The sequence below is a fragment of the Etheostoma spectabile genome, chromosome 21 (genome assembly GCF_008692095.1).
Source record: "Etheostoma spectabile isolate EspeVRDwgs_2016 chromosome 21, UIUC_Espe_1.0, whole genome shotgun sequence".
Classification (NCBI taxonomy): Eukaryota; Metazoa; Chordata; class Actinopteri; order Perciformes; family Percidae; genus Etheostoma; species Etheostoma spectabile.
In genome coordinates this window covers 12,774,259-12,790,810 of record NC_045753.1, presented here as the reverse complement: position 1 = coordinate 12,790,810, position 16,552 = coordinate 12,774,259, and the positions used below count along the sequence as shown (strand labels likewise).

Genomic DNA, 16,552 nt, shown 5'->3' with positions numbered 1-16,552 from the left:
CCGAACTTATTAACACTGCCAATTCAGCTGTAACTGAGGAAATAAGTGAAGGTGAGAATGTACAAGAAACAATGGATATAACTGAAACTGAAACTGGCAGTATAGGAGAGGCAGAAACATCCCCCTCCAATTGTTCAGACTGCGGTAAGAGCTACACAAATGAAGCATCGCTGAAAAAGCATAAGGTGAATGTCCATAAGAGGTTACGTCCGTACGTCTGCAACACGTGTCAGAAGTGCTTCGGCCAGTACAACGACCTCACCAGGCACCTGCAGCATCACCAAAAATCAAAAAGCAAACGGGGAGAAAAAGCAAATAAGGCTCCAGAGGACTCTACCGGCATGCCCTTTAGCTGTGCTGAGTGTTCACAGACTTTTTCTTCAGTGGACTCCCTTCAGCAGCACATAACTGAGCATAACTCCGAGGAGATCACAGTGGAAATTCAAGAAGATGACCCGGTGCCTGCTGGTGATGATCTGAGCCACGATCCAGACTTCAGCCCGCATCCCTCAATGGCTAAAACAGTTGAATCTATCCAAAAGCATCAGAGGCCTCAGCGACTTGGAGCTAGATCAAAAATCTCTGCCATAACCAAGCTCATAGCTCCAAAACGAAGGGCGGCCGTCTGCAAGAAGCCGTTAGCCGGTCCTGCGCAGACTGACGGGACCTCAGCTGAGCCGGAAGCACCTGCTGTCAGAAGTGGAGAGTTATACAAATGGTTTAGCTGTAATCGCTGTAAACAAACATACGCAAACCCAGATGATCTCAAAGCACATAAGTGCACTTTGAGACGGCACAAGTGTGGTCAGTGTGCGGCGACTTTCAAGAAGCCTGGCTTCCTAAAAAGACACGAGAAGATGGTGCATGTACATGCAAAATCCTTCAGCTGTGATCGCTGCGATAAAGTTTTCGCCACAACCGGTAACCTGAGACAGCATCAGAAGAGCAACACTTGTATGAAGTATCACTGCACGTCTGAGCTTTTCCCATGCTCCTTTTGTCAGTTCTCCTTCACTATGAAGAGCTACCTTATTAAACACATCAAGAGGCACCACCCGGAGGAGTATCTGTCCCATCACGATTCAGACAGCCTAGTGGATCAGCTGGAGGACGAGGAAGAGGAAGAGGAGAGGGGGAAAGAATACGTATGCCCCCACTGCAGGAAGAGCTGTGCAAACGCCAAAGCGTTCAAATCCCACGCGTGCTTCCAGCAGGTGAAGGTGCTGTACTTGTGTACCGACTGTGGGAAGGGCTTCACAAACCACTACGGTCTCAAGCAACACCAGCGCATTCACACGGGCGAGAAGCCGTACAGCTGCCCTCACTGCAGCAAGTCTTTCTCTTACACCGGCCAGCTCAACGTGCATCTCCGCACTCACACCGGGGAGAAGCCGTACCTGTGCACCCACTGCGGGGAGAGCTTCCGGCAGTCGGGAGACCTGAAGCGACACGAGAGGAAGCACACGGGGGTGAGGCCCTACAGCTGCCCCGAATGTTGTAAAAGCTTCAGCCGCCCCCAGAGTCTCAAAGCTCACCAAATGCTTCACCTGGGACAGCGAATGTTCGAATGCACCCAATGCGGGAAGAGCTTTTCCCGAAACTACCATCTCAGGAGACACCATCAGAAGATGCACTCATAGTCGCATTTGTAGGACTTTGGAAATGCCGTAGAGGAGCTTAAGTGGTTGCCAGTTCAAACTGAATTGCACTAAATAGTAGTGCAATAGTATTTTTAACGATTGTGCTCTTAAAGTGTTGCAGAGAATTTTGAATGTCCTGTACATAACATTACTTTAACTTATTAAGTTTGTTTAAAGCATTTCTTACTAAAAAGTGGATTTTTACGTTAAGAATGAAAGAATATATCTAAACACGTCATTCACTGCAATTAACAACAGACCTGACTTACATAAACAAATGCTTATTGTCTCTCAATGTCAATTTGCTTCAAAATAAAAACCACCAACTTGACCGTCACTGTTGACCATTTATTCCACAAAACATACAATGCAAAGCATGTGCACTGTACACGCCTTATTATGAAAATACTCATAACATGCCTGTTTTTTTCAATTCATTAATCTTAATTGTGTTTTCGTAGTCATGATCTCCTCTTGTTAATAACACAGAACTGTCCGTTGAACATTGCTTTGTGCATTGCGTTTGTCAGTTTTTGTCCTTGTTAGCTCATATTTCCACCTTGACTAGATTATAAATATTAAGTAAAATTAAAATATTTCAGTCTTACCTGAACTATACAAACATACTGGTATGACAGTTGACGTAGACTTATTTAATTTCAAACTGTGCGTAAATTGAAACAGGTATAAACCTGGCAGTGTTTTCCATGTGCTACACACAGTGGTGTCAAGTGCATCTGCTGGTTCGAGACACAAGCTTTTTAAATCTAGAACTTCTGCTGCTGGCCTACTTAACATCCCAGTCCAGTAATGTTTCTTAAACCAGTAGTCCTAACTAATACCAGTTACACACGGTCCTTGACAACATCCAGTTTGAGAGGAGAAAGAGATCCATTTTCATTTGTGGCACAGCAGTTGTGGAGGCTTGTTTCTGTGGTCCTTTTTTTGAAAGTAGGGTTGAAACCAGAGGATTGGACGCTCATTTGAGTCTTAATGTGTAAAAAATACACAAACACTTTCTGAAAGGTAGGCAGCAGGTGGTTCTCAAGGTATAGTGAAAGGACCCCTATGAAGATTGGGTTACTGTTTCTACATTTTCAAAGACATACATTGTTCCCATTTATTCCTCCGTTCCAGTGAAGCACCTTGTTGATGTCTTCTTCAGTGCAATCTCCATCCAATGTACACATCTTCATCACATAAAATATACAACAACCCTCAATCTCATTAGTTTATATTATGTTAATGTTATACACACATTAAAAATTTTTACAAACCAAACTGATTGTTAAACCACACAGTAACACATCTGTACAAACAGAAATAAAGTTCACAAATCTAGGCAAAAGAAAGGAATTCATATTTTTTGGCAATTAAAAGCAACAGCTCGATCTGTCACAAAACCACAAATTAAGATTAAATACTGAAAATGAAAAAGGAACGACACATCTAGAGCTCAACAGAGTCTATATTTGTGATGATAAAACCGTTCTTTGTGTTCCCATAACAGAAAAAAACATGGTTAAAAGGGTTAAGTGGCTGAAATACTTAGCCTGAGGACACATTTACAGTATGCAACCAGAAACCAAGCTCAAGGTGGTGACGAGAAATACCCTGCAGGTCATTGGAAGTACAATAACACTATCGTCTCCATCGAGTAAAGTTATGCTTTCTGAGATATATGTAACCGACAAAAGGCTTTTATAAAGGTTCAGATTTCAGCTCTTCCACTCTGCACTCCAGGTCAGCCACCTACAGAAGGGAGAGGGAAATACAGTTATGTAATGTAATGTTTAATAATGCACCGGTGGTGTGTTACAGCATGTAAACAATTTATACAGCATGGTCCAAAAGTCCGAATCAATTAAAATACAGCTAGAGCTTTTTACTTTATTGAACTATATTTAATGGTTTGTATACAGGTCACAAGACACACTGAAGCAGTTTTGAGCCAAATTGTTCTCATGAGTGCTGTAAAAAAACATAAAACAGCACAGCCTCAAACTGCAACTAACAAACCAACTAAATTGGAGAGTGCCATCAACAAACTCTTTAATTTTTTATACTCTATTGATCCCCTATTGGAAAATTACATCTTACACTCTGACAGTGCAGTAGAAAACACTGCAAACCGCTGCCTTGTAATGGGACAAAAACAGTTTCAAAGCTACTTCTTTTAGCACAAAGCATGCATGGGCTAAACTATTCTAAAATGTAATTATTTAAAAGTCTAAGAAAGTCTTGTTTCTAGGTCGCTCCCCGTACCTGCTCTTGAAGTTGTCCGGACTCCTCTTTCAGAAGAGAGGCCTCAGCTCCAACTTGTGCACAACGCTGAGTCTCCTTCTTCAGGTACTCAATCTCCCTGTTAAAGGAAGCCAATTACAGCGTCAGACTGTTAAACTCAGATGTAATGAATCACACGACTCTTTTAGCTCTATGTAGTCCTGCTGTCTTACTTCTGCTGATACTCCTTAATCAGCCGTTTGGCTTTGCTGTACTTGCGCTCCAGGGCCTGATACTGGGACTGTGTCTCCTTCAGGTGCTCGTCCACCGCCTGGCACAGGCTCTGCGCCTCCATCCAGTAGCCTTCTAGCTTCTCCATACGCTCCTTGTTTTCCTGCAGGGTGTGTTCCAGCTGGGCCTTATCCATGCGCCAGCGCTGCTTCTCCTGCTCGGCGTGGTGCAGCTGGAAAAACAGGTGATGATCCATTTCCTTGACACGCTTATGTAAACTCTGATCCTTAAAATAATCCATGCTTGTTTTCTTACTATAGGATTGTAATTCATTATTATTTAAAGGAACGTATTTTACGAATTTACCTTTCTTTTCAGCTGTTGGATCTCGGCCTGAGTCACAGCATGCTTTATTTGGAGCTTTATAGCAAAGAGAGATGACCATTTTAAATACATGTGTTAACATTAGGCACACTAGGGGAAATAAGATGTGATTACACAGGAAACGCTCCAATTACTGAGTTCATTTCTCACCTCTTTGTATTTATGTGCCAGTTTCTCAGGGTCCGTCTCCAGAGGCGACATGTCCTCGTTCTCTGCCAGGTCAAACACCTCGATGGCACTGGGATACGGCGGACTGACCTCCTCATCCTCGTCCTCTTCCTCATCTGTGCCATATTCACCACCCTGCAGGGACGAGGTCCAGGTTAGGAACACATTCACAGACAGAAGTTTAAAAGGCCAGTTCACCCAAATTATGGAGGGATGAATAGACCCTTTAAAGTCACAACTTGCTTCCCTATTTGACGTATTTCCAGTTGAGTCCAGATGTTGCAGCAGCAGGACGTATCAGGTAGGGCTTTGTTTCAATATTTTTATTTTGACACGGCATTGTGAATGTGAACTGTGTAGCATTAAATGCAATATGAGGGGAAGGATGTGTAGTGGCAGGCGGGGGGGGGGGGGGGGGGGGGGGGGGGGGGGGGGGGGGGGGGGGTCTTGTGTGAGGTTTACCAAATGATTATTGAACGCATTGAGATGAGATAATGAATGCTTATGTTTTATGCATGTTTACTGCGGGTTTATTAAGTGCGATATATCGCCATTTCTGTTCTCTCGACTACCCAAGACAAATTTCTCCTAAAAGAGACAATACAATGTTATCATATCAGATCTTATCTTGTCTTACATCATGTGTGGATTTTAAAATTGCAAACCAGTATCATTTAGATAGCGAGAGCTGGATTTTGGTAAGACAAATTGTTCAAACATCTATTATGTTTGTAATAGTAAGATTTTGTGTTTACACATGAGGTTTTGCATTTTTTGCATTTCTTGTTGAATTTTTGAAATTAAATCATTAAAATGTTACATAAAAACGAAAAGGTCATTAAAGATGCAGTAGGTAAAAACGTATAAAACTAACTTTCTGTCATATTTGCTGAAACTGACTCTATGTTGGAGTGGAACTATATAAAGCAAGTAATTTAAAAACAAATCTGGCTCTTCTGGCCCCACCTACAGCCTGTAGTGCAATTTGCAAAAATACACTGCTCCCTGTTCAGATCCTCCAATCAGGGCCAGCGGTGGTGTCTAACTGCGTGTCAATCACTGCTCAGGCACATGCATTCATTCTTCCTCATGGGGGGAGGGGCTTAGGAGACCGTTTGGGCTTTAGCAGAAAGGGAGAAGTTGTCGATGTTCAAATTCTTTGGCTAAATCCTTTAAATGGTGTCATTAAAAACATGTTTCTGTGCTGTGACACCAAACAGACACTAGATGGTGCAAAACTCCAAAGTGCATACTATACTTTCTATTATACAACCTAAGCTTTTCAAGAACCACCCACCATCACCCTTGCATGAATGAAGCAACTTCCTCTCTGTTGTTATAATGTAACTGCAGGCAGTTTTTGAGTACGTACTCTGTTTACATAAAAACAAAACGGAGAGAACATCTTGGACACATGAGATTAACAAAGCAAAGGGTATTCGAGGCCACAAAATTTGAGATTCAAATTTGTCCCCATTTTGGAGCTGAGCTTATCGTTTCATCAGTCTGAACAGTGTGACTTCCTGCCAGAAGGACGCACGCACGCACACACAAACACACACACACACACACACACACACACACACACACACACCCCAGCCACACCAGAGAGAGTCCCTTCTCTTCATGATGGGATGCATTTGATAATCCTAAAGGGGAAACAAGGACATACAGAGATGACGAATTATTGCAAAAGAAAGAGCCTTGTGTTTCATTTTTAAGGAGGTATTTTTTTGAAAAGTTTACATATAATTTAAAGCCATTTAGTGACGCGTCTGTTGAAACTTTACGGCTTTAAATGTTAATAAATGCATTCAGACATTATTATTTTTTGGAATTGATCCTCTCTATATTAGAATATTGCTGAGACAACAACTGACCAGCAAAATAGTTTCACATTTAAATTTTCTTGTAAGAATTTTCAAGTCAGTAGCCTGAATTGGGATTTTGAGTGTGTGTGTGTGTGTGCGCAAGTGGACAAAGGGGGAAGGAAAGTGATTAAGTAAGCATTGCACAGTGACTTCTGCGTGGTGGTGCATGTGCAGACAATGCACCACCACTGAGTCAAGAATGACAAGGTAAGCAGTTTTGTCTGGATCCTACACCAGTACTTCTTGTTTCAGAGGGTGTTAGAAATGAGCATGCAGGACTAACCTCTTGTTCGTCCATGTACTGGTTGTAGCGCTGCTCCATCATCTCCCTCTGCCAGCGTTCCTGCTCCAGGGTCTGCTGGATCAGCTGGGCCACTTCGCTCTGTTCTCCCGGCTTTTCTCGCCCAATCACAAACCTGTGTTTTGACAATCAGCAGTCCAGCTCAGTCAGGATTGAACAACTCCGACATGTTCAAAGTGGCTAGCTGAACTGAAATAGTCCCTTGTCTGATAGGGTGTGATATTGCATACTACATTTTTTTTTACACCTGGCCACTAAGGAGCACGAACACTGGCTCCACAAGGACCAGGAAATTGTTTTTCATATATAATAGAGCTCTTGCAGCCCTCTCCAGTTGGTATAGTGTAATGTATTAATGTAGTAAGGAATGTGCTGGCTCTCTGAGGTCAGAAAATGTCTTCCTGTTTAGAGCTGAACAAAGGCAGTCTCTATGGAGTTGGATTCTTCTATGATTAAACTCAAACCCTCATCTCTGCCTCTCCTTAAGCTCATTGTAAAGCTCATTGTAGAGACGATATGTTTCCTGATTAAGGCTCACAAATCTCTCTCCAATCTCTGTCCAATTAAAGCCACCGTGTAAACAATGAACAGGAAGAAGAAGAAAAAACACTGAATCACGAAGAAGCCACTGAAAGTTATTAAGGCAGCCAATCAATTTCTTCGGCACTAATAAGTAATTAAATGTTCACAAACGCACTTCCTGCCCCCATCTATTGTCCGCCTGACAGTTTTTATGAATAGGTCTGAGCTCTCCCTGCAGCAGATCCATAATGGATGAGCTATCTATTGAGGTCTCTGATCTTCACAAGTCACACAACACTAACAATCGCCCTTACAGTGCTGACCACTAAACCCTGAATTATGAATGAGTTTAGATGACAAAAGGAGTGCATAGGGAACGGTCAGCTCCACCTAAACGCCAAAGAGCTCGGCTACAAATATCCCTCTGGCATTTCAAACTCTACTTTAGATGCCAAGTGTATTTGTTCCTGATAACTGTGTTTTCTGTGGTTCTGGTGTGGAATCTTTGGACCGCATTCAGGATGTCTCAGAAAGGAGCTTTTCAACAATGAAGGGTATAATTATGACCCTGTGAGACTTGAGATATAAATCTGCAGTCTGGTGAGCTGAATGAGCAGGATGTGGTAGAAGTCAGTCCTGCGTGTAGGACTGGCTGTGCGTATATATCAAGAGGAAACCATGTCTTAGAGCAAGAATGCAGATGTCACAGCGAGCAACAAAGTGTAACGAGACTTATGTCCTGGATTGCTACTGTAAAAATGAATTAACTAAGATCCCAGCAGTGCTATGAGATTAGCTTGCTACCATGTTGGTGTGTACCAGTAATGTAATGATCACCAGCATGTGAGCATTTGCTAATTAGCACTAAACACTAAGTACAGCTGAGGCTCATAACGTCTTAAGTTTTGCGGGTATTTTTAGTCACAAATAAAAGTATTGGACATTTTAATCCCCCTCTTACCGCCAACTGGTTGCGGCAGATGGCCGCCTACCAAGAGCCCGGGTCTGAGGTTTTTTGCCTGTTAAAAGGAAATATTCCTTGCCAGTGTTGAACCGAAAGCATGCTCTTGGGGGAATTGTTGGGTCTCTGTAAATTAGTGTGGTCTCGACCTCTATTTACAAAGGGTCCTGAAATAACGTGTTATGGGTTGACACTATAAATAAAATTAAATTAAATTAAAATTTGGATCTGTTGATGGCGTTAGATGATGTACGGAGTGCGTGGTCATTGCAATCCAGCCAATGGTTGTTGAGATATTTCTTTCGAAGACTACAGTCCTGGACCAACTGGCCGACCGACCATCCCGCTCCTGTGGCTAAAACACTGGTGTTTGATGATTTGTGTCTCTCAACGTCAAAGCAATTGTAGTAAAATCATGGCTATTCAAAAGTAACTCTTACTTGACAGTTCCTGAGGTGTTCCTGAGTACCGAGGCGGCAAAGTTCTGGGTGACTCCCACCAAACTGGTCCCGTCCACCTCCACAATCAGATCGTTCACCTGGATCCTGGAGGAAGCAGTTAAAAGGTTTAGGATTCACAGTAATAGCTCATCTGTGGCCTTTTTACTAAGGCACACACAAACCACACTCCATTTATAAGGACCTCATTTTTTGGCAGCAAGACTGCAGTTGCCAGGAATCACATAGAAAGTGGGACAATGAAGCATCCACTCCTGGGAAAAAATAAAACGACAACTACTAACCTCAGGTTGGCACGAAGTTTACAAATCCAATGCCATTTTTTTGCCATGTGGGTTTTCCAGATAAAGAAGAATCCTTAGTGAACAGTAATTAACATACCTGCCATCCCTGTGTGCTGCTCCTCCATCCGTGACTGTCTTCACAAAGATGCCCAGTTTCTCCAGGCCCATGTCAGCCCCTGCACCCATCCCGATGATACTGATGCCCAGGCCCTCACCATCTGAAAGACAAATACCAGACCAGCATGTTACCATACTGTTACTGTAATCCCTGTTTAACAGCTTTTGGTCAGTTTGATGTGTTATGCTGTCATGTCTTTGTGAGTGAAGCATTGGAGCACGTGGACTGTGGTGCTGTTACCACTCTCTGTGGGTGGAAAACATATCTTTGATTCCATGTTCATGTTGTCACACTTGTGAATTACATTTTTGGTAATAATTTGCGGTTGTGGACTAATTCCAGGGAAGTGAGCTTGGGACTGAAAGATGACCGGTTAACCATCAGGATGAATTTGGATAGCGAAGTTAAAAAAAGTAAAAGCAGAGCAGTGCTTGGGCCTTTCCCTTCACCACAGGTGTGATCCAAATTAAAGGTCCTCTGTGGAGTTTTCTTGTAAACAAGCAGGACTTTAGATATTGTCATGAGGCCTGACAATGCATTTCCTTCCTCATGAAACATTTACAAAGCCAATTTTAAACATTGCGTTATTAACATCCATGCATGCTTGCTGGCAGGCGTCTTCTTCCCTGCTTTTGTTGGTACATTACTGCATTTATTTGCCCACTACTGCAACCAACTGTCAGTCAGTGTGATAGCAGGAATGTGTAATGTATTGTGTGCATGCTCGCACACATGCACGCACGTCCTCACGTCCGCACGATACAAACAAACAAAACTTCACATGGTACCTTTCAGAGATGCTCTATTATAACCTAATAAATTGATCTTGTAGTTACAATTTATAGACTGCATAGTAATATAAGTACAATATATCTACATGTTATGGTAACACTTTACTTTAAATCCCCCAATTTATCATTTACAACCAGTAGAAAAAAAAAAAAATTTAATGGATTTTACCACGCTTAATGTATAAAGCTGTAAATACATATTTTAGCTGTTTGTCAATGTACAGTTTTTGTCAACAATTACAGCTTCCCCTATGAAGAAATATTTGAATTATTAAAACTAGGTTTTACTATATGTTCACTGAGTATGTGTTTATCCTACAGGATTATAAATGCTTATTTAGGGGTGGTACCACAAAAAGAAGAGCAGACAGTTAACCTTATTAAAGGCAGAAAGAAAGAAAGAAAAATATATTATTTCTAATGAAGAAAAGTCTACATAGCAGTGAACTAATAACAGGTTTTAGTTATAATCAAGGCTAAACAGGTGACTTTTTAGCTCTGACATTGCTGTTCTCTGATCCAGCTGGAGAATCTGTTCCAGAGTTTGGATCTAAAAATGCAGAAGGCAGCTTTACCGCAGGTCTTTGTCTGATTTTCTTTTGGTACAGTGAGCAGCAGAGAGGCTGTGGATATGAGGGGATCTACCAGGGACACGCAGCAGATCAACCGCAGAGTCAGGAGCAACTCTATGAAAACATGTCTAGAGTATTTGCAGGGTCTCGAATGATTCAGTATGTTGCTGTAATTGATTTATAGTTGTAATAAAAGCATGCACAAGTTATTTGAATCTCAAGAAGTCTTAAAATGATAAAACACTATTTCAGTCAGCTTCTTCATAATCATATGTGACTTGGAAGTGAGATCAGAATCAATAACAACATCCTCCCTGAGGTGTGATGTGTTGAAGTATTGTATTCTTTTGTCAATAATTTGACGGTAAACACATCAGCGCATCATTTATACAGTAAAATGGTCACATATGGTATCCTGCGTAACCTGCCCGGTACAAAATTCTAAATATAGTCAGTCTATAAATATATTAATGCACCATAATGTCAAAGGGATGTTGAGGGAAGTGTGGCTCACTGGGGGAAACAGGGTGGTTGGCAGGAGGCAGTCGGTGAACACTGAAGACCTTTTTACATAAGTAGTAGAGAATTTCTTTTCCCCATTTGGCTTCAAAGAGAGACAGAAAGGACAATTCAAATTGTCCAGTGGGGGTTAATCACCAAAAATCATTTTCCAATACTTTTCTTTGAATGTTTCTTATACTCATTTACATTCCAATTTCTTGCAAATCACCCACCTGGTGCCCCAATCAGGTTCCCATAAATGCTTAGAAGTATTCCAATATTCCAGATGGCAGGCTTCTTAGGTAACTCTGTAATTCTCTGTACCTTTCTCCAGCTCCACGGGGAACAGGTCCAGCCTCTCCACCCTCTTTTCCAGCTCGTACTCAGCAGACGCTGCCATTGGATCCACGTCTTCATTACGCCTGTCATAGTCCTCGTTGGGGTAAGTGGCGAACACCTGCAGGAGGAGGCAGAGACACTCCATCAGACTGAGATCCCAAACACATAAAACCTCTTTGTTCAAGACTGTGGAAGGCAGCATCAAGTTGTGTGCTGTATTTGTAATTATCCATAGTTTTTTTCAGATTTTCTTGAAAAGGGGGGGATTTGAGATAGGGCTGCCTGATATGAGGACATTATCTAATTGCGTTTATTTTAACTGATATTGCGATTGCAATATGATTCACAATATTGGAGGGAATGATCAGTTTTCTCATTTTCATTGAAAATTATTAAAATTCAAAAGATGTAAATGATTATAGGGTGATTTTTGCAAGGACGTGCACCAAACAATGATGGCTTCTTTAGTCTGTAGATGTGTATGCCGGGATGACACATATTTTGCCTTTTTTTTTTTAAATTTTATTGAGATTAATTGTGCAGCCCTAATTTGAGATACTAGTTGTTGTTGTTTTTTAAAGAATTTGGCTTTTTTGCTTTCTTGCAGAGTAAGATGAGAAGATCAATACCACTATCATATCTGTCTGTTAAATATGAAGCTACCACAAGGAGACGGTTAGCTAATCCACGGATAAGAACCGGGCCCCCCTAACTTAGAGTATTTTTCTGTATCTGTGTCACATGGGCTCCGCCACGGCCGCACCTCTTAAGGAGACTAGCGTCAGGTCCGTGTGTATTGATTCCAACGGGAGAAGTGAACGTGAACACAGATTATCTTTTGCTCATAGTCACCAAAGTAAATATTGAACCCATTTTCCCCAATCTCCAGAACATTCTGAAACTAACATGGCATTTTTCAGACGGACAAGTCAGGAGAACATTTACTTTGTTTGAGACCTGTTTTGGTCTCTAGACCAAACTCTTACAAGATCTGGCAACACAGATAAGCTGACGTCAGCAAAAAAACTAATCTCTGTGGTGCTAAATATGTATTTAACCTGTATAAATATCTGAAGTTAGCAAAGAACACATTGATAAATTATTCAAATATAACCTTTTGTTAATCCACACCACGTTCAAACGAGGCCACGCCCTTTTAGGACACAGGAAGTGTGTACCGTTTCATATGATTGTTACTGCTTGAAAAGCGCTATCTTTAGTGTAAAGGGTCATTGCCTTATCTTAGCACAAAGACTAGCAGTGTGGGGGGGGAAACAACCAGCTTCTGTCCAAAGGTATAACACCTGCCTACCAGCACACCATAAGGTAAATAATTAACACTTTAAAGCTCGGTAATTCACTCAAAAACTTCAGTGCGAAGGCAACAATTTGTTGTTTTATGTTTGGACAGAGCCAGGCTAGCTGTTTCACCGTTTCCAGCCTTTGTGCTAAGCTAACTGTATCCTGGCTGTAGCTTTATATTCAGCGTACAGACACAACAGTGGCATCAACTTCCTTATCTAACTCTCGACAAGAAATCAAATAAGCACATTTCCCAAATTGTGGTGTTTTTGCACTGTCCAAAGGTCAATCAGCGCTAGCCCTTTGGTAACACTTCTCGGATTTTCTGCTACCTAAAGTCTGTAGCTGACCATTTCCTTTCTTCAGTCATGGTGGCTTATCACTGTTTTGTGCTACTTCCCAGTCCTTCTTGTATGTACTCCAAATATAGTAACCGCAACTGAAAGAAGAAAACACTGTGCACCCTGGGGAGCGTGGTGAATGTTGAATCACTTGTGAAAGAGAGTGGCTTGTGACTTCACAATAGGTGTTTCTAAGTGTTTTTTGGAACATCTGTTCATATTTTAAATCCAGAATTTATTTTTAATTCCTTAAAAATGTATCTGTTTTAATACAAATGTAAGTAAGTAAGTAAGTAAGCAAATAGGTTTATTCCTATAGCCCATTTAAACACAGTTCACACCGACCAAAGTGTTGTACATAGCGCATTAGCCACATAATATTACAAATTAAATTAATTAAATACATGTACAGATCAGTGATTTAAGCTAGGACAACATCAAGAGACAAACACTCATTACAGACATAACAGGGTTGGAGAATTAAAACATAGGGAAGGCCAATGTAAATAGGTGAGTTTTGAGCCTGGTTTTGAATATTGCAATTGAAGGGGCATTTCTGATGTCATGTTAGTTGGTTCCACGGCTGAGGGCCAGCAACAGAAAACCTTTTTGCTGAAGCCGGGACCTTGGGACATGGAGGAAACCTTGGCTGGAGAATCTGAGGGACCTGGGGCTACATGTAAAATGTAAAAATGAATATGTTGAACACTATTACTGCAAAGATAAATCAACTAATCGATTGGTTGTCAACTGTTAAATTCATTGCCAACTATTTCGATAATCAATTAATCGGTTTGAGTCATTCTCATGGGAATAATTCAAATTCTCTGATCTTAAATATGAATATTTCCTTGTATATTCACTCCTCTATGACAGTAAACTGAATATCTTTGATTTGTGGACAAAACAAGACATTTGAGGACGTCATCTTGGGCTTTGGAAATTTTCCACCGTTTTCTGATATTTTATAGACCAAACAACTAATCAATTATTTGATAAAATAATCAACAAATTAATTAACAGGAAAATAATAATAATAATAAAAAATAATAATCATTAGTTGCAGACCCAATGGGCACAATTCTACTTTTAATTGAAATCATTATGTTTGGGCAGTAGTTGACGGACTCATCATGGCTGTGTATTGTGTACTTTCAGCAGTGCATCACCTAACGTTCAGAGGTGGAGGAGCTGAACAGAACGCAGCTGAGATAGACAAGCTGGGTATATGGTTTTCATAGTAACTGACCACCACTGGTAATGCAGACGTAATGCAATTCAAATGTATCGACTATTTCAACTGAGACAGCCGCAGCATTTCCTCAAGGCCGCCGAGCTGTATCATTTCACAGCAGTAATGTGTATCAAACACACTGGGGGAGGGGGGGGGGGAAGGAAACAATCACAACCACTGAAGTTGTTTTCATGAAGACAGAGGCCTCTCTTTCCCACATTCACTCGGTCTACCAGCATGACAGTTACATAAACCACTCCAGCATGCTAAGGGGGCCTTTGCAGCTGCACACACACACACACACACACACACACACACACACACACACACACACACACCACACAACACAAACACAAAAACACACACACACACACACACACACACACACACACACACACACACACACACTTTAAAAGCCTCACTTTCAGTCTTCCAAGGTGATTATGCATGCGCCACCTTGCATGCTCCAATAGCCACACTAATTCAGTGCTGGACCTTCTCTCTTCAACACATTCTTTCATTTATTTGGTCAGATTTCTCAACTTGTTTCTCCACAATCATTTGTTCCCTCTGCTGCAACACTTTAACACTTTTTGTTGAGTCTTTGTTTACTTTCTCTCACTTCTCTTTCTCTGCTGTTCAGTTTGTCCATCTGTGTTACAAAGTAGCATCTCGTGGCTTCAGCGCTAACTCTTTAGTCATATAGGCCCCGTCTCCCGGGCAACGCCACACAGTTAAGAGCCTGTCAGTTTTGACAGCGCCTTTGAAATGTTAGCAGCCCCTCCTCTCGCAGATTTATTCAGTATCATTGTATTGTCATGCATCGGTGGACGCTGTACAAGCCTCTGCTTCTACTTTTAAGCCTTATTTACCAATAAGAATAGGGTTTAAAATGTTATCGCCTTATAGCCAAATTACCACCATCACCGTGTGTTCACACAAGTGATGATGAGGCCGATGACATGCTGCTTGAGAGTTTCCTATTCTTTTAATGGATTCCATTCAATTAAATAAATAAACTGACAACAATGTTGATATGTTAATTTAATATCAAGCAGCTATTGATCAGGCAAAAACAATTTGAAGACGTGGGATCTGGGAAAAGATGGGCTTTTTACCCTTATCCTGTGGCATTTTATTGACTGAACATTTGCTCAAAAAAGGAAGTGACAGAGGAATCTATAATGCAAATAATAATTAGCTGCAGCAGTAGGGATTTTAGTTCACACTATGAATTAAGTGAATCAAATTGAACCTAACTGTACTGCAGATGACAGACAGCATTGGGAGCAGCACTGAAGTCTAATGGCTTTTGATTTAGGTTACCTTCGTATTTGGAGGGATTAGCAGAATGTGGATTACAGACGCACAAAATGCAGTTTGCATCCTAAGTAACAGAGCACAAAACAACAACAGTGCACTGCAAGCCTGCGTGCCTACTGTGACGCTCTCACGTGGCACTGCTTCACTTCTTGAGTTTACAGATCAAGGGGCCACAGCTGGTGGCTTGTGTTTCCCTCATTTTACATCCACAATTCTGTGGAAGATCAAACGAGGAGGTTCAGCAGCGTTTTACGTGGCACTGAAAAAAACCACAGCCATCATTTGATGTACGTCGTGACCTGCAGCCTTGGGCTAGTTTAGGATCATGATGCAGGTCAGGCTACACCGAGCCCTCACTGACACTGAATTCACACTTTCACTTCCTCCCTCTCCCCCCTTTCTGTGTCATGATCCCACACAAGGCCAGGGATCCTGCACAATGCAACCTTTGACCTAAACCTTTACCTAAGTACTGTATTGTATGTAGAGTAGTAAATGAACTCCTTGAACAGTGAGGTGGCTATCTTTAGAAGACAAACATTGGGATTAAAAGGCATGGAGATGGGGGGTGGGCATGGCTGAAGAAGGACGCTGTTCCAGTTGTGGCAAATAGTAGGTCAGAGAAGCTAACAGATGGCCAGGAAACTCCCTCCCTCCCTCCCTCCCTCCCACCCACCCACCCACCCTCTGCTATCAACTGTCTGGGATGTCCTACAAAAGCTCCGTGGGCAGCTAGATAGAGCCACTCACCAGCTAATAGATGTGTGTGTCTATACAGACAGAGCATCCACTTGGTACAGTAGAAGGGTTTAAAAATAACCAGTAAGTCACAGCTACCATTTACAATGTCGTGACAGAGAGATGGCTAAATGACAGAGCGGCTCTGGAGGCTCTCCTGCAGTGTGGTTCCATCTGGATGGCCCTCTGGCTACAATGCGATTGGGTAACACTGTGGTGGTTTAACTAGTGAGTCCCCCCCCCCCCCCCC

The 16,552-nt window shown here is 41.8% G+C and overlaps 2 protein-coding genes across 5 annotated transcripts in view; one reads left to right on the top strand and one right to left on the bottom strand.

Moving 5' to 3' along the window:
• The window catches only part of prdm9 (PR domain containing 9), a 6,783-nt gene extending 4,812 nt beyond the window's left edge, over nucleotides 1–1,971 (top strand). For all 3 annotated transcript variants that reach the window (XM_032502296.1, XM_032502297.1, XM_032502294.1), the window contains one exon: nucleotides 1–1,971. This exon is cut by the window's left edge and continues 474 nt beyond it. In XM_032502296.1, coding sequence (XP_032358187.1) covers nucleotides 1–1,640 — 1,640 coding nt within the window. In that variant the 3' untranslated portion in view covers nucleotides 1,641–1,971.
• A 3-nt stretch (nucleotides 1,972–1,974) lies between these two features.
• Nucleotides 1,975–16,552, bottom strand: part of LOC116671218 (neurabin-2) — a 21,679-nt gene continuing 7,101 nt past the window's right edge. For both annotated transcript variants that reach the window (XM_032502298.1, XM_032502299.1), the window contains 9 exons: nucleotides 11,350–11,482; nucleotides 9,141–9,261; nucleotides 8,742–8,846; nucleotides 6,801–6,933; nucleotides 4,629–4,781; nucleotides 4,461–4,514; nucleotides 4,097–4,326; nucleotides 3,906–4,002; nucleotides 1,975–3,392 (listed from right to left, as the gene is read on the bottom strand). In XM_032502298.1, the coding sequence (XP_032358189.1) occupies nucleotides 3,342–3,392; nucleotides 3,906–4,002; nucleotides 4,097–4,326; nucleotides 4,461–4,514; nucleotides 4,629–4,781; nucleotides 6,801–6,933; nucleotides 8,742–8,846; nucleotides 9,141–9,261; nucleotides 11,350–11,482 (1,077 nt within the window). In that variant the 3' untranslated portion in view covers nucleotides 1,975–3,341. The remainder of the gene's footprint in view (nucleotides 3,393–3,905; nucleotides 4,003–4,096; nucleotides 4,327–4,460; nucleotides 4,515–4,628; nucleotides 4,782–6,800; nucleotides 6,934–8,741; nucleotides 8,847–9,140; nucleotides 9,262–11,349; nucleotides 11,483–16,552) is intronic.